Source organism: Phascolarctos cinereus, unplaced genomic scaffold (genome assembly GCF_003287225.1).
Source record: "Phascolarctos cinereus isolate Bilbo 61053 unplaced genomic scaffold, phaCin_HiC Scaffold_8;HRSCAF=390, whole genome shotgun sequence".
NCBI lineage: Eukaryota > Metazoa > Chordata > Mammalia > Diprotodontia > Phascolarctidae > Phascolarctos > Phascolarctos cinereus.
Genome location: NW_027556291.1, coordinates 64,207,053 through 64,231,310, shown reverse-complemented (window position 1 = coordinate 64,231,310; position 24,258 = coordinate 64,207,053). Strand labels below are relative to the sequence as shown.

The following is a 24,258-nucleotide window of genomic DNA, read 5'->3' as shown; positions in this document are numbered from 1 at the left end:
AGGCTGCATGGTCCCAGGCTGTGCATTGCCCAGTGATCTAGTTCCTCCCACACATGCTCCCTGGTGGTCCCTGTATAGAGGCTAGAGCAACAGCAGCTGCAGTACTTGGCCAGGGCAAAGGTGAGGGGATACATGGTCCCCAGAGAGTACAGAGAGTATCCAAAAAGAAGAGATTTCATAAGGTCTAACATTTTGAGCTTAGAGCTCATCGAAAACGGGAGAGATTCCACAAGGTTTGAGAAGGGCAAATGTCCCCATTTTCAAAAGAAGAGAAAAGAAGCAAAATCTCGACTTTGATTCCTGGGGAAAATCTAGAACTGACCATTAAAGAGATGGCTGGCAAACATCTAGAAAAGGCAGTTACAATCAAGAACAGGTCATGCCAGACTAACCTTATTCCTTCTTTTGACAGGATGACTAAACTAGCAGTTGAGGAGAATGCTGGGGATAGAGTTTCCCTAGATTTCAGCAAAGCTTTTGAGCAAGTATCTCATCTCTTCTTGTGGAAAAAGTAGAAAGATATGGATTTGGTGATAATGCAATCAGATGAATTCCAAACTTGTTGGATAACCAGATTCAAAAAGAAATTAGTTGTTAATGGTTCAGTTTTTTACTATGGCAGGATGTCTCCAGGACAGAATCCCCAGAGATCTATCTGTATGTGGCCCTAGGCTTTTTAACTTTTTTTTTTCAATGATTTGGATAAGGTTAGCTTCGCATGTGACCCAAAGCTGGGAAAAGGAGCTGGTATCCTCCCACCGGATAACAGAGTCAAGATCCAAAAAGCTTTAGACTGCCTTAAATACTGGTCTGGGTCTGATCAAATGGATATCAGTAGGGATCAATGTAAAGTCTTGCACTTGGGTACAAAAAAAAAAATCACTGTCACCAATATAAGATGTGCTGAGGTATAGATAAGCAAACAGTCATATTGAAAAGAACTTGGAGATTTCAGTGGCCTGCACACTCATCATGAGTCAGCAGTGTGGTGGGTCAGCCCAAATAGCTCATGGGATCATGGGCTGCATTTCAAAAGAACCATAGCTTTCAGGAATATAGAAGCAGTAGTTTCTTTGTACTCAGGCCTCATCAGACCTCATCAAGAGTATCGTGTTGAGTATTGGACACTGTGGTTTAAGGACACTGATAAGCTAAAGAGGGGCATCCAGGGTAGGGGGAAGGCCCTCGAGTTCGAGACACATGAAATGCTGTTGAAAGAACTGGGCATAGGGGGCAGCTAGGTGGTGCAGTTGGATAGAGCACTGACCCTGGAGTCAGGAGGACTTGAGTTCAAATCAGGCCTCGGACACTTGACCCATACTAGCTGTGTGATCCTTGGCAAGTCACTTAACTTCACTGCCTAGGCAAAAAAAAAAAAAAAAGAACTGGGCATGGCTAGCTTGGAGAAAAGAAGACTATCTAAGTATCTGAAGGGCTGCATGTGGAGGACATACCAATCTTGTGCTGTTTGGCACCAGAGGGCAGAACTAGGAGTGATGGAGAAGGAGGAAAAGGTGGAAAGTGGCCAATTTTGGCTGGGTGTCAGGGCAAACTTCCTAACAGTGAGAACTGTGACTACCTCCGGAAGTGATAGGTTCCCCTTCCTTGAAGGTCTGCAAGGAGAGTCTGGGTGACTACTTGGTCAGTCTTAGTAGGGGTCCCTTTCACATGTGAGTTAGATTGGATGGCTGTTGAAGTCCCATCCGACTCTCAATTTCTGTGATTCTGAGTCTAATTGCTTTATTTTCAGTTGAGGAAACTGAGGCCCAGACAGGTTAAGTTACTTGCCTAGTATCACATAGGTAGTAAGTGAAGCAAGAATCTAACACAGGTCTTCCTGACTCCCAAGTTAAGCTCTTACCAGCTCTCAATATCCCAAGTGGCAGAGAGGTCAACTCAAATGATTGTAATCACTAGCACTGGCTCCCTTGCTGGGGGTGAGGTTGGGCCCTCAGAGACAGCTATTCCTGTCTTACTAGCTTGGGGCCCCTCAGCTCAGCCAGCAGAACAGCACTCTGGGAAGAGGAGGAAGCAGGACTCATTGAGGCCTACTCTGAAGAATCTGTCCTTGATGGGCACCTATGATTGGCACCATGTCAAATGTACTAGAGCCTAGGAGAGAGAAATATTGACCCCAGAGTGGCCTTCTGCTGCCATACCGATTATCTCCCTTCATGTCTCTGTCAAGGTCACTCAGAGGAGAGATACTTGACCTCCCATTTTGGTGACATGGTATGTGGGCGTTCAATTTAACGTATGCTGCTTGAGCCAAGATACAGGAGAGCAGGAAAATGAAACTGCATTGGAGAGGAATCCTGGCGGCACTGGAGAAGACATTAAAGTGCCTAGTGTCTTCTAAAGTGTTTAAAAACATACAACTTGACCCCATGTCCCTTCACCCAAATCTAATGTTCTCTCCACTGCACCATGGTAGATGTTTCCTTGTCGGTAAAAATAACTTGGGGGTCACACAACTTGTGTGTGAGGCAGGATTCAGGCCCAGGACTTCTTGACTGCTGTCAAGCTGGCAGCTGGTGACACAGTGAATGGAGAGCTGGGCTTTGAGCTGAGCTCAAATCCCACCTCAGATACTTGCTAGCTGTGTGACCTGGACAAGTCATTTAACCTGTTTGCCTCCATTTCTTTATCTGTAAAATGGAAGTCATAATAGCACCTACCTCCTTGGGGTTGTTGCGAAGCTCAAATGAGATAATAATTGTAAGGCACTTAGCACAGTGCCTGCCACTTAGTAGGTGCTATATAAATGGTAGTTATTATTATTATGACTTGCTCACCAAGGTGCCTCCCAGCTTATAATGCTCTGACAAAGGCGAGTCTAAGCCCTGCGTCCCTCAGTGTGCTCACAGGTCATAGGCCAAGACCATCAAAGTGATCCTGGTTTGTAGGTGATTTCTCACCTCCGCTCTACCTCTTCTCCGTCACCACCATCAAATAGGACCTTGGTTAGGCTTCCTGTGCGTGGTCCCAGCATTCAGTCTGAATATTAAAGGAAAAGGCTTCTTAACAATTACAGTTGTTCAGCCATGGAATTGGCTGCCTTGAGAGGCAGTAAGTCTCCCGTCACTGGAGGCCAGATGACCGCTCTTCAGGATTCCTGTTGAGTTACAGGTTGGACTGGATGCCCCTTTGGGTTTTTCTGCATCAGAGATTCCATAATTATGACCTGAACGGTGAACAAAATGAAGAAACCCAACCAGTCCCATGAGGCCCGCCATATTAGTACCACTAGAATCAGGGCCTCCTAGACCCAGAACTGGAAAGAAGCCTGGCAGCCAATGAATCCACTCCCTTCATTTAACAGATGGGGAAACTGATCCTCACGGAAGCAGAATGACTTGTCTACAATCATATCTAAGATCCTAGAGACCTCAGATAGAATCAAGCCCACAACCTTTACATGTAGGGAAACTGAGGCCCTGTCCAAGGCCACACAGAATAAACATCAGAGGAAGGATTTGAACCAAGGTTGTCTGACCCCAGGGCCACTGTTGTATTTGTCTCTGAGGCTCTTCCAGGGGAAACCTCGGTGCCTCCTTAAGGCTGCCAGCTCTAAAGAGCCTCATGGTGAGTAGGGATGAGAGAAGGCAGGGGGCCATGGGCAGTGCAGAGCTGTGGAGCCAGCTGCCTCTGAAGGGGCCTCTTCCCTGGTCTCTGTGCAATCATTCTTGGCTCTTAAAGGGTGTGGGGCATTCTAATCTGCTTCTAAGAAGCAAGATGACCGAGTATTTTAATGCCTGCTTGTTTTTTCAGGGCCACACTGTGACCTCCTCTCCTGCAACCAGTGAGAGGGGATTATTCTTTTCCAAGAGAGCTCAGTGATTTGGAACTTGATTATAGGTTGTTGATGTAATTTGGTTAATGGGAGGTCAATGGTGTCAAACAAAGAGTGTGGCTGTGTAACATTAGTAGCCCCCAAGAATGGAGAGCTGGAGAGGAGTGGGTGTTAGCAGTGTTGACTTTCCGGTCACCTAGGAGATGGCTTGAAAGCTGGGGGCTTCAAGGCAGCCAGCAGCCTGTGAGCTAGCCTCTAGCAGGAGGAGAAGGGCTCGAATGGCCCCCATGGGATGAGGGCCATTCGACGGAGAGCAGAATTGGCATCTGCCCTCAGACGGCTTTCCTTCTGATACCTCCCAGCTCCCTGGTCTGCCATGATTTCCACCCCTCACAATATCAGAAGTAGCTTTTGAAATCCTGCCTCTGACTCTTTCACTACCTGTATGACTTTGGTGAAGTCATCTGAATATTAAGTCATCTGTAAAATTGTTGGGGGGATGGGGACTGGATGGCTTCTAAGAGATCATTTCACCTCCCTGAGCCTCAGTTTCCCTGTCTGTAAAATTAAAAGGTTGCATTCCATGGCCTCTGAGGTCCCTTCCAGCTCTACAGCTCTGATTATATGATCTGATGTCTTTTTACATGGATGGTCGGGAACAATGTACCAGTCTATAGGAAAGCAGGGTGAGGATTCCCATTTCCTGGTCTTTACCACCATGCTCCCTTTCCGGTGGGACCAAATAAAGAAGACAAACAAATGGCCACTGGCCCAAATCTGTTTCAATAATAGCTGAATGGTTCCAAAGCAGGAGGTGCCAGGCACTGGCTCAGAGCTTCTGAGCTGACAAGGTGATGTCTTAGGTGCTGTCCCAGAATGCACTGTACTTTGCCTTGTTGAGGAGCTGACACCCCAGGGCAATACAAAACACACACCACACATATCATTGTGTGAATGTTAGAGCCCTCAGCAGAAATGAAGGAAAAGAGATGAGATAATCACTTGTCAAGAGTTCTGTTTATATAGCCCCACTAACATTGAAGCTAACGGCACTCATTAACAGGAAGGGGGTCAAAGTTCTTGCCACAAACTGCCAATTGGTCCCTGGAAGGCACACCGACTACATTTCGCACCCCAAACATCCCCATCTGATGGATAGATACCTTCACTGTCTCTGAGTTGGGCCTGCATAATAAGCAAAGAAGGGGAAAAGAAAACTGAACTCTGCAATCTAGAAAAATGAGTTGAACTAAATGAGTTTCTATCCTAAAGTCTTTTCCATTTCTGGCATTATTCTGTGTTCTTTGTTCTAAGCTCTCTTCTGCTTCTGATATTTTATAATCTTTGTCCCACCCATCTCTGCCATTCCATATTCTAAAGCTCTGCCCCCCCAGCTCTGACCTCCTCTGTCCTAAAATCCCTCTCACCACCCCTTCTAGCTCTGACAGTCTTTGTTTTAAATGCCCCTTCCTTCTAGCTTAATATTTTATGTGGTTTCTTCCAGCTCTAAAATTCGATGTGCCATGTCCCTCCCAGCTCAAACACTCTCAGATTACCTATAATATTTCTTTCATATTGCCCCTAGGTGTTAGTTCCCATTAAATCTCCCTTCTTCTCTCTCTACCTCAAGGTATACCAAACCCCCTACCAAAAAAAGTCTACATTCCTCTTACCCTGTCTACCCAAGCAAAAATAATGATTCACCAAAGAGAAAAGTCTAAATGAGTGCACAGTGTCAGGTACATATCTTCCTCCATCCCCTGGGAGCTTCAGAGAGCTTAGGTTGTTGCTCATTAGAGCTGAAAGAGACCTTAAGAGTCATCTAATGAATGCCACCTCTGCTTTCACACACTCCCAGTCCCTCCCTTCCCCCCCATACACACACCATCCCACTTCCTTTTTTTGTACAGAAAGACTGGGTTTCCCCTTCCTTTCATCTCCACGTCTTACATACTGAGAAGTGATTTCCAGTGATCACCAAACAATTTGTTGTACCCTGTGGAGTTGTTTATTATTATGGGTTCTGACCTGTGCTGTTATTGTTGAAAAAGGATCAGGAAGACACCGAGCCTTAATTACAGGTGCCAATATGGGGGAATATTGGCTGAGCCTGAATACCTGCCATGAAATAATGGAAGAGTGGTAATTTTCAGTTCTGATCGTTTGCTCACAGGTACTAGTGGTCTTAATGATGAGCAAGCATCTTACAAGTGATTACTTTAGCCTCAACAGCAGCAGTGACAGTGGCAGCTGATTTAATACATTGGTTCATTGTTCTGTCCTTCCCTGCCTTGGATGTTTACACAATTCCTACCAGTGCTCTACTAGTTCCTTTTAATCATTGGTTTGGATTTCAGTTTTTTTCCTTGCTGGTCTTTTGTCTCCTTCACTCATCAGGAAGAATTTATCTTTCTGCCCCTCTTGCCCAGAAACAACTCAAGGAGAGACTCTGGAGACACATTAACAGGTCCATCTACTTCTGTCTTTTGCTCTTCTAGGGAAACAAAAGTACCTGTGTGCCAGCAGGAATGATTGCACCATCGATAAATTCAGAAGGAAAAATTGCCCATCGTGTCGGCTCCGAAAGTGCTATGAAGCAGGGATGACCCTTGGAGGTATGTTTGGAGTCTTTGTTTTTAGAGTGGATTTTCCTGTCACATAATCCTGAGAAGGAATCAAGGTTCTAGACATAGGCCAGCTTTCGTGGCCTAGGACACTTTACCTCCTTGCATCCCCACTGAGTCTGTTGGGAGCCCCCAAGCATGCCACAGAAGAACCCTCCGTGGTTGGGTAGACCAGTTGAGTAGCGGTAAGCGGCCATCTGGCCACAGATTCGGTCATCACTAGGAAATCTTAGTGTTACTTGCTTAAGTGGCAGCTTGAGGGTCAAAAGGCTAAGGTACACAATTCTGCTTCAGGCACTGGCCCAAATTTTGAGGAGTGTATAGAAGCTGACACCTTTGACCCAGGCACAATGGAGGGAATAGGGAAAGGCTAAAAGGTTGTCCAGGATGCACCTGTCACTGACCACTGAAATACAGCCTTATGCCTCACTGCCTGGCCTCTTTAGGTATTCAAAACCTAAAACCTGAGGCAGCTCGAAGTATAACCCAGTATACAAGACTTCTCCAGGGAAACAGACAATAGAAAGAAATGCAAAGATACATAATCTATTGGGAACAGCTCTGGATTTGGAGTCAGAAAACCTAAATTTGTATTTAAGCTCTCTCACTCACTCCCCTCAGTTTCCTTATCTGTAAAATGGGAGGGTTGAACTGTATGGTCTTTAAGATTCCATCCAGCTCAGAATGCATGCTTCTGTAATCCTGTGCTTGAGGGCAAGCCACCCACATAGCTAGATTCCCAGAGCTATAGTCTGTTAGCCAGTCAGTACCTGGGTTCTCAGCTTTCCCTTCTCTCAAGGCCCTGAGCTCTTCCAGAAGAGAGCTGAATTCTTCTGGCTTTGATCAGCTGCCAGCTATGTATAAGGCTCTGAGTAGAGAGAGAGGTTGGAGCCCTTGTTAAGGCTTGAGGCAAGAGCTGCCTCTTCTTTGCTCCTGTTGGCCTCCATGCTACCCATCTCAGCTCCATCCTGCACATCGCCTGTACTCTTAGTTGCCAAATCCACCCAGTAAATTTCCTACTCCACATTACCCAGATACGAGCAGGAATTGTTGTACTTTCTCTCCCAAGCCATTCAGGCAGCATCATTTTCCAGTGGGCTCTGCTGCAGGTCTATAGCTGGCCAGCTGCTGAGAGGAGCCTAGCTCTTTCACAGGGGACTCCCACTTTGCCTTTCCCCAGTCCCTAGCCTGGCACCCTCTTGTTCTCTGGCCCAAGCACCAGATCAGAAGATTCCAGCCTAGTTTGCTGATGCTCTGGCCAATGGCAGGGGAGGAGAGCTACTTTGAGCTCCAGGCCTCATTTCTCCGTGTTTACATCTGCCTGGAGCCAGTACGCCTCCCCTCCCCTCCATTCCTCCTTCCCTGCCTCCATCCCCCTGCCTCCCAGAATGCCGCTTCCTTTAAGGACTTGCATTTTTCATGAGAAAAACAGGCTCATTAGGCCACTTTGATTTAGAAATCAGAATGGGAGAAAGGCAAACCTATTCCTGGCACCCTGGTACCTTATTAGAGGTGATCAGCCCAGCAAACACAAAGAGCCCCATGCACAAAGCCTGGTCCTCTCCTCTCCCTCCTTGGGCCTAATTTATAGCAATTACACCTCTCTGGCTGTTCCCTCACCCTCTTTCAGAGAGCTGCCCCATGGCTCATGTGCCCGTGCGCATATCTGCCAGGCCTGCCTGTTTCCCACCTGATGCCCATCTGTTCCCCTGCTCTTCCCCCACTCCCACCCTGCTGGCATACACCAAGGCTTTTCGATGATGATGATGATGATGATGATGATGACCCATCACGCACCTGCTAAGATGAGCAGAAGGAGTTTGTCCCACGGGCCAGGCCCTCAGAGTCCCGCAAAAATGGTGTCCCATACGGCTGGCTTCCTCTTCCCATCTTGTAGATGGTAACATGGAGGCCCAGAGAGGAGAGGAGACACAATTAGGAAAGAAGAGTCGGCACTTGATTTGCAAGTCTTTGTGCTACAATCAGCTGCCCCTGTGAACTTACTTACGAGGCAAAATGTCAGAGCTAGAAGGAACCTTAGAATTTTGGACAGAACAGTTGTCCAGTGCAGGGTAGGCCCTTGTCTGCTTCATGCCCCCCCCCCCACATACACACACACACACACACACACACACACACACTTTGGCTGACTGGGGAAGCAAAGGGGCCTGCCTCCCTTTTCAGAATCATGTTTTTAAATACAGAAAACAAAATATAGGATTATAAGGGAAACCAATTGTAGTGAAACAGAGCTACCCATTTTTTTTTTCATGGAACATGAAATGATATACTCTCTTTAATGAGCTTTTTACACAGAAAGGGAATCTGAAATACAAACCCTTAGTGTGAATTGAAGTCGAGATGCAAATTTTTTAAAAACCAAGTCTTTTACCTAGTTAAGCCTGAAGGCCACTGGGTTTAGAACAGTAGCTTTTGGTTCATCTGATCCTCCCAGTAACCCTCGAGGAATCCAAAGCTCAGAGACATTGAAGGATGCTTTAAAAAAAAAAAACATTGCTTCACTAATGCATAAGGATAGAATGTTATTGATATCTTTTGTTTTCACATTTCCTTCATTCCTGAATATAGCCTTCCTCTGCCCAGCCAGACATCCCTTGTAAAAAAGTATTGTTTTGGTCTGAACCTGTGATTTCATTGCTACAGGGAAGGCACAGTGAGGGCATGGCTTTGACCAGGGCAGATTGGGCGCCTATGCAGAAAGACAGTCTTAGAGAGCCCTGGGGGAGGGAAGGAAGGAAGGAGGGAGGGAAAGAAGGGAGGAAGAGGAGGAAAGGAAGAAAGGAAAAAAGGAGGGAGGAAGGGAAGGAAGGAAGGAAAAGAAAGGAGGAAGAGGACAGAAGGGAGGAAGGAAAGGGAGGAAGGAAAGAGGAAGGGAAGGAAGGAGGGAGGGAGGCAAAAAGAAAAGAAGGAATGAAGGGAAGAAAGAAAAGGGAGAAGGAAGGAATGAGGAAAGGAAGGAGGGAGGGAAGAAAAGAAGGAAGGAAAGAAAGAAAAAAGGGAAGGAAGGAAGGAGGGAAGGGAGGAAAGAAAGAGGAAAGGAAGAAAAGATTTTGTGTCTCCTGTGTGCTAGGCATTGTGCTAAGTGCTTTACAATGATTACCTCATTTGATCCTCCCAACAACTCTTTGAGGTAGATGCCATTATCGTCTTCATTTTATAGATGTGGAAACTGAGGCAGGTGGTGGTAAAGTAACTTGCCCAGGGTCCCACAGCCATTCAGCATGAGGCAAGACTTGAAGCCTAGGTCTTCCTGACTTCCAAGGCCAGCTCTCCATTCACCATCCCATGCTGCCTCTAATGATGATGACGATGAGACCTGTGATGCCATTGGTATAGAGACATCCCAGAGGGGAAATTCCCTCCACCAGTGCAGTCCTGCCTCCACCTTGGTTGCATCTTTGAGTTTTTGACAGTTGACTGGGGGCCCTGAGACACTAAAGTGACTTACCCAGGGTCACACAGCCAGTCAGTGTCAAAGACGAGTAGGGCTTGAATCCAGATCTTCCTGACTTCCAAGGTTGGTTCTCTGTCTAATCTTGTCCCATCAGATGCTTCATAACAAAGAATTTTTGGAAAATAACAGTTTAGCAAAACCGATACATCAGCTTTCTATCACAGTCTATGCAACATAGGCCCTCACCTTGGCAAGGAATAGAGGGAGATGCTTTTGTCTACCTGTAGAGGTGAAGTGTTAAAGAGCCACAGTTGTACAGCTTAATAAGTGTGAGAGACAGGATCTGAATTTGGGGGGGACCTCCTTATTTGAATTCCTTCTTCTATAGCACCCTTCCTGGCTAGAGCCCCTCTAGTTGGACCCCCTCATTTGGGGGATGAGGAAACTAATAGATCATAGGTTCATTGAACTGGAAAGAACCTTAGAGGTCCTCAGGTCCCACCAGTCCATTTTACAGTCGAGAAAACTGAGGCCAGAAGCGTGAAGTGATTTACCCAAGTGGGATTGGTCATTCACAGCCCTTCCAGACTTGCTTGGCATCCCTTCCCCACTTCTGTCCACTAGAGACCAGGAGGTCCCTATTTGCCCCTAAACCCACAAAAAGGTCGCCGAGAATCCAATCTGAAGAACACACCGTGTTACAAAGAATTCACACACTTAGAACTTACTTATCGTCTTGGGGCCAAACATCCCACCTTCCACAGCCTCCCCTCTTCCCCCTAACCCAGTTTATTATTATTTGCACACTCATTGTACATCAAACATTTACCTCGTGTAAACAAATAAAAAACAAATAGCCAATAGGATGTCCCCTCGGACGCTAAAGCAACCAGCTTCTAGCTTCATGAGGTTTGAATACAGCCTAGTTATTTTGACCATTCTCCAAGCTCATTAAAATGATATGCTATATAATTCTGTGCTGGCCCCCACCCCTGCCTCCAAACACACCATGCATTCCAGGGTCAGATCAAAATAACTTTAGGGTTTTCCCATGTCATAGAGAATCCAGTTCAACGACATCCCGTAATGGGCTAAATTTGGAGTCAGAGGACTTTGAATCCGAGGTCAGCTTGTAACCCCCAGGTGACCTTAGTGTACGGAGTGCTGAACCTGAATTCAGAAATAGCTGTGTTCAACTCCTTCCTCTGAAGCCGATTGTGTGATGCTGGGTAAGTCCCTTCCTCGCCCTGGGCCTCAGTTTCCCCCTCTGTAAAATGAGAGGGTTAGACTTAGTGCCTTCTCAAGATCACTATTTTTTTCATGAAGCCCCCATAAATTAGACCTGTGGACTTGCAGGTGAGTGGCTTGGTCTCCAGGCCTGGAGATAGTAATCTTTGTTCCTTCTTCCTTCCTTGTGTTGTTTTGGAGACAGAGACTTTGGCTAAGTGAGCTAAGGAACTCCCTGCAAGGAAATTTCATCTACTCTGTAGAATCAGTAGGCCAAGACTCTTGTCTGGAGCATTGAGAAACGAAATGACCTGCCTAGGGTCACACAGTTAGTGTATGTCACAGAATAGATTTGAATCAATTAGCAAGCATTTAAGTGATTGGCCCTGTTGTGGCTGAGACACAGGTATAAAAAGAAACAGTCCTGGCCTCGAGTCATCAGATCGTAGATTTAGAGATATACAAACCTCAGACTACTTCTGTGCTCTCAGCAGAGGCAACATGTGTATTAATTGATGTGCACAAAATGTAATCTGAGATAACTGGGGGCAGGAGATTGGATTAGGTGACTCTCAAACTGAGATTTGAAAGGATCCTGGGCTCTCCAGAGGTGGTGGTAAGGAGAGAAGGCATTCCTGGTGTCAGGAATGGCCAGTGCAAAGGCAGAGAGACAAGGATCTTCCTGACTTTGAGGCACACCCAGTTCTAAAGCCATTTCTTCATTTCTTTTTTAAGGCAGTTGGGGTTAAGTGACTTGACCAGGGTCACACAGCTAGTAGGTGTCAAGTGTTTGGTCTGAGGCCAGATTTGAACTCAGGTCCTCCTGACTTCAGGGCTGGTGCTCTATCCACTGTGCCACCTAGCTGCCCCTTGAAGCCATTTTCTCCAAATAAGCCTATGAGGTAGCTGGTAAAAGTGTTGTCTTGTCTTGTCCAGTTGTGTCTGACTCTTTGTGCCCCTGTGGACCATAGCATGCCAGTACTTTCTGTGGGGTCTTCTTGGCCAAGATACTGGAGTGGTTTGCCATTTCCTTCTCCAGCTCATTTTACAGATGAGGAAACTGAGGCAAACAAGGTGAAGTGACTTCCCTAGGGTTACACAGCTAGTAAGTGTCTGAGGTAGGGTTTGAACTCAGGTCTTCCTGACTCCAGGTCCAGTGCTTTATCCACTGCAGTGCCACCTAGCTGCCTCCAGTAAAAGCATTACTATCCCCATTTTATAGATAAGGAAACTGAGTGTTCAGGGTCACAGAGCTTTTCACTACAAATCCAAAGCTTCCATGTTGCCTTATTCATCCTAATGATTAAGTTCTATTACTTGGCAAGGCTGGGCAGTAGGAGAGAAAATGAGATGAGTAACCAGCCTCTGACCTCACGGAGCTAAGGCACGCGAATAACCCTAGGAGCCAAGATCTAGAGGCCAGCTAGAGGCTGATAGAGCCAGCTAGTCTAAACCTCTCATTTTACAGAGGAGGAAACTGAGGCCCAGAGAAGGGAAGTGACTGGCCCAATGCCACACAGGCTATAAATGGCAAAGCCAGGACTTTAACAGAGGTCCCCTGATTTTAAGTTTCATGTCCCATATTCATCTCTATTTCCACTACAACACACCATCTCCCTCACAATATATGGTAGAATACGACAAGTGCCTGAGAATATATTGAGAATTCAGAGGCAGAAGAGTTTACTCCAGGCCCAGGGTGGGAGAGGAAGACTTCACGGGGTAGAGAGTATTGCATGGGGCCTTTAAGGATGGTCAGAAATGGATTGGGTGTGGGGGGAGGGGTTGGTGAAAGCAGAAGGCAGGAGAGGACATTGCAGATGTGGGGAATGTTACAAGCAAAGGCAAGGAGGGGAGAAAGCATGGGATTGGGCCCTGCCTTTGGCTAGGGCTGAACAAGGAAAGAAGTTGCTCAAAAGATACGTGGTACCAAATGGGCAAATACCTCCAGGGAGACTGCAAATTGCTAGCATGCATATAGAGTGTTGACATTCACAAAGCACTTTACATATGTTCTCTGATTTGATGAGTGCCCAGTCAAAAAAACCTAGCTTTCCAGCCATTACCCTTTTTCCATCCCCATTTCCATGCCGGGTACCGTGGCCTTCCTTGGCAGCTTTCAGGCCTCAACAAAGGGGTCCACAGACAATTGGTGGTTCCTTGAAGGCCTGGCTGTCAGGAGGGACCTTCTCTTGGTCATGTTATATTTCTGGTTGCTTTTTGAAAACAACATATTGCTAATTGCTTCAGGAATTTCAATCCTTTACCCACTTTGCACTTGAGAAAACAGTTATAAATATCCCAACCTCAATCAAGGGCCTTCCCTCTCCTGAGTTAGTTACAGCTTTTTCACAGCCCATAAGCAGAATAAATACACAGATGTTTCCCACTTTTCCCTATCAAGTCCTCAAGGATAAATTCTCTTTTTCAAATCTGACATGAAAGGAAAAATGGCCCGTTTCTGGTAGTATATGTGTATTGTTGCTCAATTGTATCAGTCATGTCTGACTCTCTGTGACCCCATTTGGAGTTTTCACAGCAGAGCTACTGGAGTGGCTTGCCACTGCCTTCTCCAGCTCATTTTACAGATAAGGAAACTGAGGCAAACAAGGTGAAGTGACTTGCCTAGGGTCACACAGCTAGGACGTGTCTGAGGTCACATTTGAACTCAGGTTTTCTGACTCTAGGCCCTGTGTGCTATCCACTGCAGCACCACCTACCTGCCGAGTGTGTGTCTGTGTGTGTGTCCGCGTATGTATGCGTTTTCTAAAGAATGGTCTCCTTTGTACTGCCCATCTCTTACTAAAGTCCATAGAAGGGCAGAGCCAGAAGGGACCTTAGACATCACCTAGTCTAGCTACCTTGTTTTGCAGAGGAAGAAACCAAGGCCTGGAGAGTGGAAATGACTTTCCCAAAGTAAGACAGGTTAGAGATTGAAAGGCCATTAGAGATCAGCTAGTCTGATTTCCTTCCATTTGTGGGTTGTTTCCTTTACAGAGGGGAAAACTGAGGCTTACCCAAGGGAGGGGAAGTGACTTACCCAAGGTCACACATAGGACTCTAGATCTAGAGCTGGAAGGCCCTCAGAGGCCATCGAGTCCAATTCCCTAATTTTACAGTGGGAGAAACTGAGGCCCAATGAGGGGAAGTGACTTACCCAAGGTCACATACAAGTCTTAGATCTACAGCTTGAAGGGACCTCTGAGACCAGCTAGTACAACCCCTTCATTTTACAGAGGGGGAAACTGAGCCTTAGGGAGGGCGTGGCTTAGCCGGGGGGGGCGGGGTACGCTGCAGAGGCAGCAGTGGAACCCAGGACCTCGGCCTCTAAATGCAGTGCCCTTCCCTACTGCATCATCTGCCTCTGGCTCACATTGCTCCCCACTTTACTTTGCATAGACTCCAGGAGCTGGTTGGCTCCTCTGTTCCCTGGTGGAGAACAGCCAGCCTGCCAGTTGCCCAGAGGACTTTCCCATGCGTCAGGCAGCACCCCTTGTCTCCCTCACCCCCAAACTACCTCTGCTTCAAATGATTAATGACAGCTCCCATCTCATTGGCATTGTCTCCTTTCCAAAGGGCTTTGCTTAAACCTGCCCAGACCCCTTGGGCCACTAAAGGGTGAGATGGGAGCAGGGTACCCTGCATCAGCCTCCATGCTAACTCCATGAGACGCCCGCATGGGGCTCCCCTTGTTCCTTCTCTGTGGCCAGCGCGTGCAGGGTTTGCCCTGCTCCTTTGCGGCTCCCCAGCCCGGGACCCAGTACTGCCTCACACTCTTTCCCCAGCCCCTTGGATCTTGAACTCTGGTTTGACTTGGCCTGAAGTCTCACTTACTCTCTTGGATCAGAATTTGGAGTATGCCTCTTTTTCCCCTGGCAGTGTTCTTTCTGTTTCATTGGCCCATTCCTCTCCCTAAGGGAGTCGGGACTGGGGAGGGGGGTCGGAGAACTCTGGAGGCTAGGATAGGGCAAGGACTCTTCTCCCCATTTTACAGATGAGGAAACTGAGGCCCAGAGAAGAGCGATCACTTGCCTACAGTCACATGACAGACTAGTAAGGGACACTGCCTCCTCCCACAAAACCAGAAGAACCAGCCCCCTAAATGCAGTCCCTTAGTCTGAGCCCCAACCTAAGATCTGGGGGCATCGTGGCTTTTAACAGATGTATGGGATGTGATATCAGATCACACAAAATTCTATAATGTCAGATTTCACACAGGGAGAGACTGAGGCCCAGAAAGAGGAAATGTCTCAAACTCACTTGGTGTATGCATCCTAATAATGAGGCTGATTGTATAGCTCCTAGTGGTCCTTGAATCAGTACAGTGAAAAGTGTGCTCCATTGGAAGTTAGAGGATTTGGGTTCAAATGTTGGCTTTGCTATTTATTATTCATGTGTGTGACCTTGGGCTAGTCACTTTATCTGGGCCTCAGTTTCCCCATCTGTGAAATGGAGGAGTTAGACTCCATGACCTCTGAGTTCCCTTCCTGCTCTAAGTCTGTAATTCTTCTGTAAGTCTAGAGATCTCGCCCTGGCAATGAATATTTTAGAGCAGAATTATTTGACAGTGAAATGTTGGGGGGCGGTGTATGAGGTCACACAGATGACTCTTCCCTTTCAGCATTCCCAGGACAGGAGGGGAGTACCAGTCAGTCATGGGGCATCAGCTCGGGCTGCTTGAAGCTTCTTCACACCTCTGCCCCACCCCCCCAGCTGTTAGTCCTCAGTGGGAGGAGGGAAGAAGGCTGAGCAAAGAGATGGCCATAGTATTTCTACCTACATGGAGGCTGTGTGCAGCCAGGCTCTTACAAGGATCCTACTGGCTCCCATTTCTCTAGGTATTTGTTCAGGCTTACAAATAATTCTCCTCCCAAGAGGACCCTGCTTGTCCCCTCATCCCTGACTTCCATCTTCCAATTTCCTCCCTAGTATCAGACTGGAAAAGGCAGCTAGGTGGCGCTGCAGTGGATAGAGCGCTGGGGCCTAGAGTCAGGAAGACCTAATTCAAATGTAGCCTTAGACACTGTGTGACCCTAGGCAAGTCACTTCACCCTGTTTGCCTCAGTTTCCTCATCTGTAAAATTAGCTGGAGAGGGAAATAGCCAACCACTCCAGTATCTTTGCCAAAAAACCCCGAAATGGGGTCAGGGAGAGTCAGTCACAACTGAAAAACAATTGAACTACAAAAAACTAAAATCAGGCTGAAAAGAAGGCCTCTGAGAAATAGAGTCTTCCTCGTATTAGGAGCCCCCATCAGGCTTCACCAATAATATGTATGATTCAGGTGGCCTTAGTATTTCAGGCTCTGAAGAGGAATTTCCCCCTTTACAGCCCTGCAAGGTAGGCAGTACAAGGACTTTTATTCCCTTTTGACAGATGATGAAACTGAGACTCCCAGGGACAAAGTAGTTTGTCTAGGTCCCATAGCTAGGAAATGACAGAGCAGGGATTCCAACCTTAGTCTCTTCTGACCCCAGGTTCAAGGACTGCACCCCACTGCCTCTCAGTGAATGTGTATCCCTGGAGTTTAGACTGCAGATATATGGCTCATCGAAAGAGTGGAAGGCATCTGTTCCAAAGCCATGTGCCCATGTCAGGGAGGTAATATTTCAAAGGATACGTTGTGTGGTACACCGACTCTAGAGTACAGGACCTGGGTTCAAATCCTGCATCTGATACATCCTATGACCTTAGAAAAGTCACTTCCCTTGACACTTACTAACTGTGTGACCTGGGCAAGTCACTTAACCCCAATTGCCTAAAATGAAAGAAAGAAAGAAAGAAAGAAAGAAAGAAAGAAGGAAGGAAGGAAGGAAGGAAGGAAGGAAGGAAGGAAGGAAGGAAGGAAGAAGGAAGGAAGAGAAAAGAAAAGAAAAGAAAAGAAAAGAAAAGAAAAGAAAAGAAAAGAAAAGAAAAGAAAAGAAAAGAAAAGAAAAGAAAAGAAAAGTCAGTTCCCCTCCCTGGGCCAGTTTCCTTCTCTCTGAAATGAAGAGGTTGGACTAGATGACTTCTAAGAGCCCTAGGTCTATGATCTTGTTAGGCCCTGATAGTATCAAGAGACCATCAAGAAGCCCATGGCCTTGAACTCTGGCAACAAGAAAAAGGCCAAACCGTCAGTCGCATGGTTTTCAGTTCCAGTACTGACCAAACTGCTACATTGGCTTGGGGTCCACCTAGTACTCAGGCTTTCTTTTTTGGCTGAGTTAGGCTGGGCCACTTTGGGGGGCCTCTTTTCGTCTTTGCTTTTTGGCCTTTCTTGGCATCCAGTGCCTCTGAAGCAACTCTCCAGTGATTGGGATTATCTGTGCCTCAGAGCTGGACTGTCACCCCCAGATATGGTGCTATGGAGGGGCATTTAGAGATGGCTGCAAGAGCACTGAAGTAGAGTCGGACCATCTGGGTTCTCCTTAAGCCTCTGTCACTGACTAGCTGGGGGATTAAGTCGCTGGGGTGAAACTAGATGGGCTCTAAAGGCCTGGTAATAGTAACCCATGTTCCTAGACCTCTCCCAGCCCTGACATTCCCCATTCTAAGGACCCTCGCAGCTCTAGCATGGAGAAGGGGAGGGGAAGGAAGCTGACTTTGCTATAACTGTAATCTTTGAGGAGAATTGTGACTATGGAGGGACTAGTCACCAGCTGTGCTATTTGTAATTCCCACCAGGTACCCCACAAACAGGGCACTCTCCCGTTAGATTTTTGCCTTCAATGAGCTATGGTTAGAGGTAAGGGAGACTTTTTTACTATCTTTGAAGCATAACTATGATATTACAACCCAGTTGTTGAGTAACAACGTCTTCTTTTAAAGTTTCACTTGAAATCTTCAGTGATTTAAAAAATTGAAGATACCAGAAACCTTTCATTTTTCTTTATTTGTGCTATAAGCACGCCTGCATCCCTTGGGGTCCTTGGGTGGGGGTGGCGAAGAGGTATGAAACAATGTCATAACTCCCACCCATGTTTTACAGAGTAGAAAACTAAGACCCAGGAAGGTGAAGGGACTTGTCTAGGGTCACACATGTGTGACCTTGTGGTAAAGTTTCAGAGCCAGCATACAAATCCAGGTCCTGTGGCCAAGATTAAAGCTGTGCTACAGCATAGACATCAGCAGGAATTGACTGCTTAGACCTCATGCAGCATTTGTTTTCTACCTGTCACATGCATCATTTAAAAATCATAGTTATCTATGAGGATAAGATTAATATTTGTGTTCACCTCCACTCTCCCTCCTCTATCCCCTAGCACAGAGCTCTGCACACAATAGATTCTTAATAAATGGTTGCTTAAAGCTGAGTTAGGAAACCTGGAGCCAAAGGTTGTTGGGCTGATGAGCCACATCTATGTAGGCAAGTACTTTCTAAACATAATGCTTGGCTCAGTAAACAAAAATTTCATTTGAGCTGTTGAGACAGCCAATTTTAAAATGCTTTTGGATTTCAGTTTTCAAAGAAGATTACTGCCACCTAATGGGAACGATTGAAGGATTTCAAGTGGTTAAGATCCTGCTTGGGTTTTCTAAACTCTTTTAGCTTGATAAGTGATTACTTTGAAGGTGTTAGAGATTGATGAGTTCAGTTAGTCACACACATAGACACAGGCACAGACACACACACACACACACACACACACACACACACACACACCCCTTGCTTTATATTTGAGCCAGCTGAGGTCCAGAGAAATAAAATTCCTTACCTTCGGTGACAGTTGCTAGTTGATGGCCAAGCCAAGACTAGAATCAAGGCCCAATTCCTCAATTCCCCATGTGTCTATAGCATTTGATTGTTTCCAAAGTCCATCCCTCAACACCACCATCTGAGGTAGGTAGATCAAGTGTTCATATTCCCATTTTATAGAAGAAAGTAAAGCTCAGAGAGGCCATGACTTATCTAAAGGCACATTGCTCCTAAATGTCTGACCCAGGGATTCACAGAATCTTAGGCAGAAAGGACCTTGGAGGCCATCTTTAGATACCCAAAGAATCCCCAAGACAAAGTACCAGTAAGGGGTCATCCAGCCTTTACTTACAGATCTGTACTGAGGAGGAAGCCACCGTCTCTCAAGGCCAACCATTCCACTTTGGGATGGCTCTTTGTCCCCCCTGCCATCAAGCCTCAATTGGGCTCTTTGTAATTTCTACCCAGTGCTTCTATGCCTGTCCTCCAGGGCCAAGATAAATGTGACCCTTCTACTTGATATCCCTTCAAACACCTGAAGATACCTAGCTATCCTGCCACCCCCTAAACCCACCAGGACTTCTCCAGTGTTAAATAGCCCCAGTTCCTTCAACCAATACTCATATATAAGGCATGTCCAAAAGGCTCTCCACCATCTGGTTGCCTTCCTTTGGACCCTTTCTAAGATATGGTACCCAGAACTGGACACAGTACTCCAGACCAGGCCAGGGCAACTGTCACTGAATTGTCAGAGTTGGAAGAGACCCCCAGAGCCATCTCGAACAACCTCATTCTCCCTCTACAACATGTCTTATAAGGAGCCCTCCACTGAGTGACTTCCACTTTTAGACAGCTCTAGTGATCTTGCCATCCAGCTTCAATTGGTCTCTTTGTCCCTGCCCCTCATTGCTCCTGGTTCTGCCCCCAGAGCTGAACAGAGCCAGACTAATCCTTCCTTTCTATGATAGCCCTTCAGATACCTGACACCAGTTACCCTGTGTCCTCTGAATCTTTCCTTCCTTTCTATGATAGCCCTTCAGATACCTGACACCAGTTACCCTGTGTCCTCTGAATCTTTTCTTTTCCAGGCTAGGCATGCTCAGCTTTTAGCTTGAAGCCCCCATCACCATCCTGGAAACCCACCTCTAGAACACCCTCCAGCCTAGCGGTGTTGTTCCTAAATTGTGGGCTTCAGAACTGAACACAGAGGGATGATCCCCTCCTTTTTCCTTGACTCTGGGCCTCTCCACACAGCCCAAGATGGCACCCACTTTCTAGGAGGCCTTGGTACACTGTTGATTCGATTCCTCTTGTAGTCCACTAGAAGCCCCTATATTCTTCCGCTGAGCGACACTGAGTCTCATTTACCAGGCTTAGTTTTTGGAAGCCAAGTATAAGACTTTACTCTTTACTTTATCTCTGTTCAATTTAAACAAGTGCCTAAAGAATGAATGCAGTGTGTGTGAACAAGAAAAGACACGCTCTAATTAGAGCAGGAAGGACATGGAATCCAGGCCAGAAACAAACGTGGAGCAAATCTTCTGGAATCCCAACTGTCCTTCAGAGGGATTGATGACACTCCCAGCTCTGAGTCATACACAGATTTGATAAGTGTGCCATCAGTGCCTTTATCCAAGTCAATGGTAAAAACGTTTGGCAGCACAGATCACTGGGGCACTTCATGGAAGACCCCCTGCAAGCAGACAGAGGAGTGTCAATGACTACTCTTTGTCTGGTTAGTCACCCAGTTCTAGGCCCACCTAACTGGGCTAGCTAGCATCTAGCCCCCATCTCACTACCCTGTCCATAGGAATAGCATGAGAGACTTTTATCATATGTTTTGCTAAAATCTAGGCAGACAATACCTATAGCATTCCCTTAACATACACAAGAGGACGGGAGGCTTGTCAGGCATGGCCTGCTCTTGAGCTGGCTCTGCGGTATAATAGCTGTTTTCCTTTTCTCGATGTTCACTGACCATCTCTTTCCTAAAACATCCTCAAATTTTGCCTGGATTCAAAATTAAGTTTACTGCCTTTGGGGTTTGCAAATTCCATATTCCTCCCTTTTGTGAAATGCGCAGATTGTTGCAATGGCTAGAGCCTGGGGCCTGAAATCGGGAAGACCCGAGTTCGAATGTGGCCACAGATACTTATTAATTACGTGACCCTGGGCAAGCCACTTCACCTCAGTCTGTCTCAGTTTCCTCATTTGTCAAATGGGGATAATAATAGCACCTCCCTCCAGGGTTGCTGTGAGGACCAAAGCAGATAATGGATGTCAGGTGCTTTGGAAACCTTGAGGTACTATCCAAGTATGAGCTATTCTTCATCTTACTAAATCCAGACTGTTGGCCTTCTCCCGTTCTGTGATCTTTCCTGCTCTACAGTATCCCATTCTTTTTTTGTTTTATTTTTTTGTTTTTAGGCAGTTAGGGTTAAGTGACTTGCCCAGGGTCACACAGCTAGTAAGTGTCAAGTGTTTGGTCTGAGGCTGGATTTGAACTCAGGTCCTTCTGACTTCAGGGCTGGTGCTCTATCCACTGCACCACCTAGCTGCCCCCATCATATATTTTTGTCATTCCATCCATCATCCCCCTAGTCCTGGCCAATATGCCTCTCTTAGTGCCACTGAATATTGCATTAGGTCGAGGGGGCTGACATGTTGCATTGAGGCCTACTGTCCACGAAAACCCCCACATCTTAGCTCACATGAGCTGCTCTCTGGCCACAAGGCATCTTGGACTTAGGATGTTGAATTTTTGCACCCAAGTGTAATGTTTTACATTTCTCCTTATTAAATTGTCCTCTAGGTAGATTTGGCCCAACAGTCTAACACATCATGACCTCTTTTGGATCCTGGCTTGGTCATCCATTGGGTTAGCCATCCTTCACACCCCTACCCCTGCACCTTTGTGTCCTAGGCACATTTTATAGGCCTTACTGTGCACATCCAAGTCTCCTAACTCCCAACACCATTGTTCTTTCCCAAGTTCCCATACTGCTGCCCATACCAGAATAAATAAATATATACACACATATATATGCATATATGTACCTATGTGTGTGTGGGCATATGTGTATATATATTCTTTTTTTCCTTTTAGAGACCTTTATTCTCCTTTGCTCACGTTATCCATTCACAAGTTACTGAGTGGACCTAAGGAAAAAAGGCAGAGACATCAAGACAAGGAACTGAGTCTTCAGATTGCCCAACATCAGTAGTGTCCCCATGGCAACAAAAGTCTTAGGGAAAGTATGGGAAATGGTGGCGTTCTTCTGGCCCTCTTACTGAGAATTGGGCCCTGATTATCTGCTATGCACATTCATCGACTTGCAGCCCCATAGGCCAGTGAGGGGCAGGAGCAGGGGATGCTTCCCCTGCCACGTCCCTCCTCTTCCTTAGCTATCGCACTGTTAGAACACAGGCTAGAGATCATGGGATCGTAGAGCTAGAGGGAATTTAAGAACCCCATCACCTTCATTTTTACAGATGAGGAAACTGAGGCCTACCAAGAAGTAGTGACTTGCCTGAGGGCACCTAAGGAATAGAGTTGAACTTTGAAGCCAGCTGTGCCATTTTCAACCACATCACACTTGGTCACAGTCAGACTGCTCTGGATCATGTGGAATCCAGCCTCTCCATTTCACTGAGGAGGACACTGAGTTCCATTGAGAGAGCGTGAGTGGTCAGATGGTTTTAGGAAGTGACAGCTGGGACAGCATCCAATTCATCTGACTAACCTACCCTGTCTGCTGCCTCTTTATGGGGCAAGAAATATGGAAGGAGAGTTGGATGAGGCTGCCCTTGGGACCCGAGCTCCAGAGACCCACTAATCCAGTGTCTTCATTTTACAGAGAAGGAAACTGAGGCCCAGGGGGAAGGGACTTGGCCAGGTCATACATAAGATCTTAGATCTAGAACTGAAAAGGGGCCCCAGCTAGGCCAACTCTTTTATTTTACAGGTAAGGAAATTGAGTCCCAGGGAAGTTAGATGACTTGCCTAAGATCGTACAGGTACCAGGCAGAACCAGGATTTTAAATTCAGATCTTGTGACTCCACATTCAGAATTCTTTCCACTGCCCTTCTGCTGCCTCTCCTCTCCCTTCCTCTTTCATCTCCCCTTCTCCCTCCTCTTCCCTCCTCTCCTTTCTCCTCCTCTCCTTTCCTCCCTTCTCCTCCCCTCTTCTCTTCTCTCATCTCCTCCTCTCTCTTCCTCCCCTCACCTTCTTTTCTTCTCCTCCCTTCTTCTCCTCTCCTCTCTTTCCTTCCCTTCCTCTCCTCCTTCCCCTCTCCTCTCTTCCCCTCTCTTTTCCTCTCCTCTCCTCCCCTCTCCTCCCTTCCTCTCCTCCCCTCCCCTCCCTTCCTCTCCTCTCTTCCCCTCTCTTTTCCTCTCCTTTTTCCTCTCCTCCCCTCCCTTCCTCCCTCTCCTCTCCTCACCCTTTTCTGCACCCACTCACCTCATGCTCTCTATCTCTAGCAGGCTATGTATGACCCACAATGTCCTAAACAGGGACCTTAAATGGACTTTCCATTGTAAGGCAGGGTTTATAAAGGGGATAGAGAGAAAGTAAAAATTGAATGCCCCACACCCCAACACATACACACAGAGCCCTCTTCCTTACCAACTATTTCTAAGTACTATTGTTATTAATGATATATAGTACTAGCTGACACTTATATAAGCATTCTACAGATAGGATCTCATTTGTTCCTCATGACCGCCCTGGGAGGTAGGTGCTCTTCTCATCTCCATTCTACAGTTGAGGAAACAAGCAGACAGAAGTTAAGTGACTTGCCCAGGATCACACAACTAAGAAGTGTCTTAAGTCTGGATTTGAACCCAGGTCTTGACTCCAGGCCCAGTACTCTGTACACTATGGCACCCTCTAGCTGTGATTGAAGAAACCCCCTTGGCACACTGTGCCCAGGATCACTGTGCTCAGCCTATTGGGGGAGCCCCAAGGCCTAGCAGTGGGTGCTGTGAACTAGGAAAGCTTGCCTTCTCCCTCCCCCACCCCCACCCCCAACTCCATACTTCATTCAATGGTCTCTCTCTTCCGTATCAGAGAAATTATGCACATGTTATTACAAGCACCACAAAAGGACCAGGGACTGAAAATGAGCTGTCTTTCCTCACTCAGACCAAGGGCTCTAGCAGAGAGACCCAAGAGGCAGAAGCTGCCTTCTCTGTCAGTGACTGGGGTCTTTGGAGGGCAGGGGGAGGGATGGGGGCCGCTTTTCTGGCGAAGGACTTAGATACTGGCCTACCTCACGGGGTTGTTGTGAGGAATTTTCAGAGGACAAGTCAGAGTAAACATCCATTTTGCATCTTGAGCCACCATTTTCCCTGTGACATGCATTGGCCTAGCCCCCTAACTGTCCTTAATACCCAATTCTGGGTGTGCCGCCTGAGGTGGATAGGGATAGGCTGTGGTCCCACCCACTGTAAGAGCTTGAAGGAAACCTTTCTGTTCAATCATAGGCCCGCAGAACCTCAGCAATGCCCAGGGACCCATAGAG

At 46.8% G+C, this 24,258-nt stretch overlaps 1 protein-coding gene across 1 annotated transcript in view; it reads left to right on the top strand.

Annotated features, from left to right (window-relative positions):
* Positions 1-24,258, top strand: part of AR (androgen receptor) — a 233,179-nt gene that overhangs the window by 176,659 nt on the left and 32,262 nt on the right. The window contains 1 exon segment of the mRNA XM_020967225.2: positions 6,292-6,408. Coding sequence (XP_020822884.1) covers positions 6,292-6,408 — 117 coding nt within the window.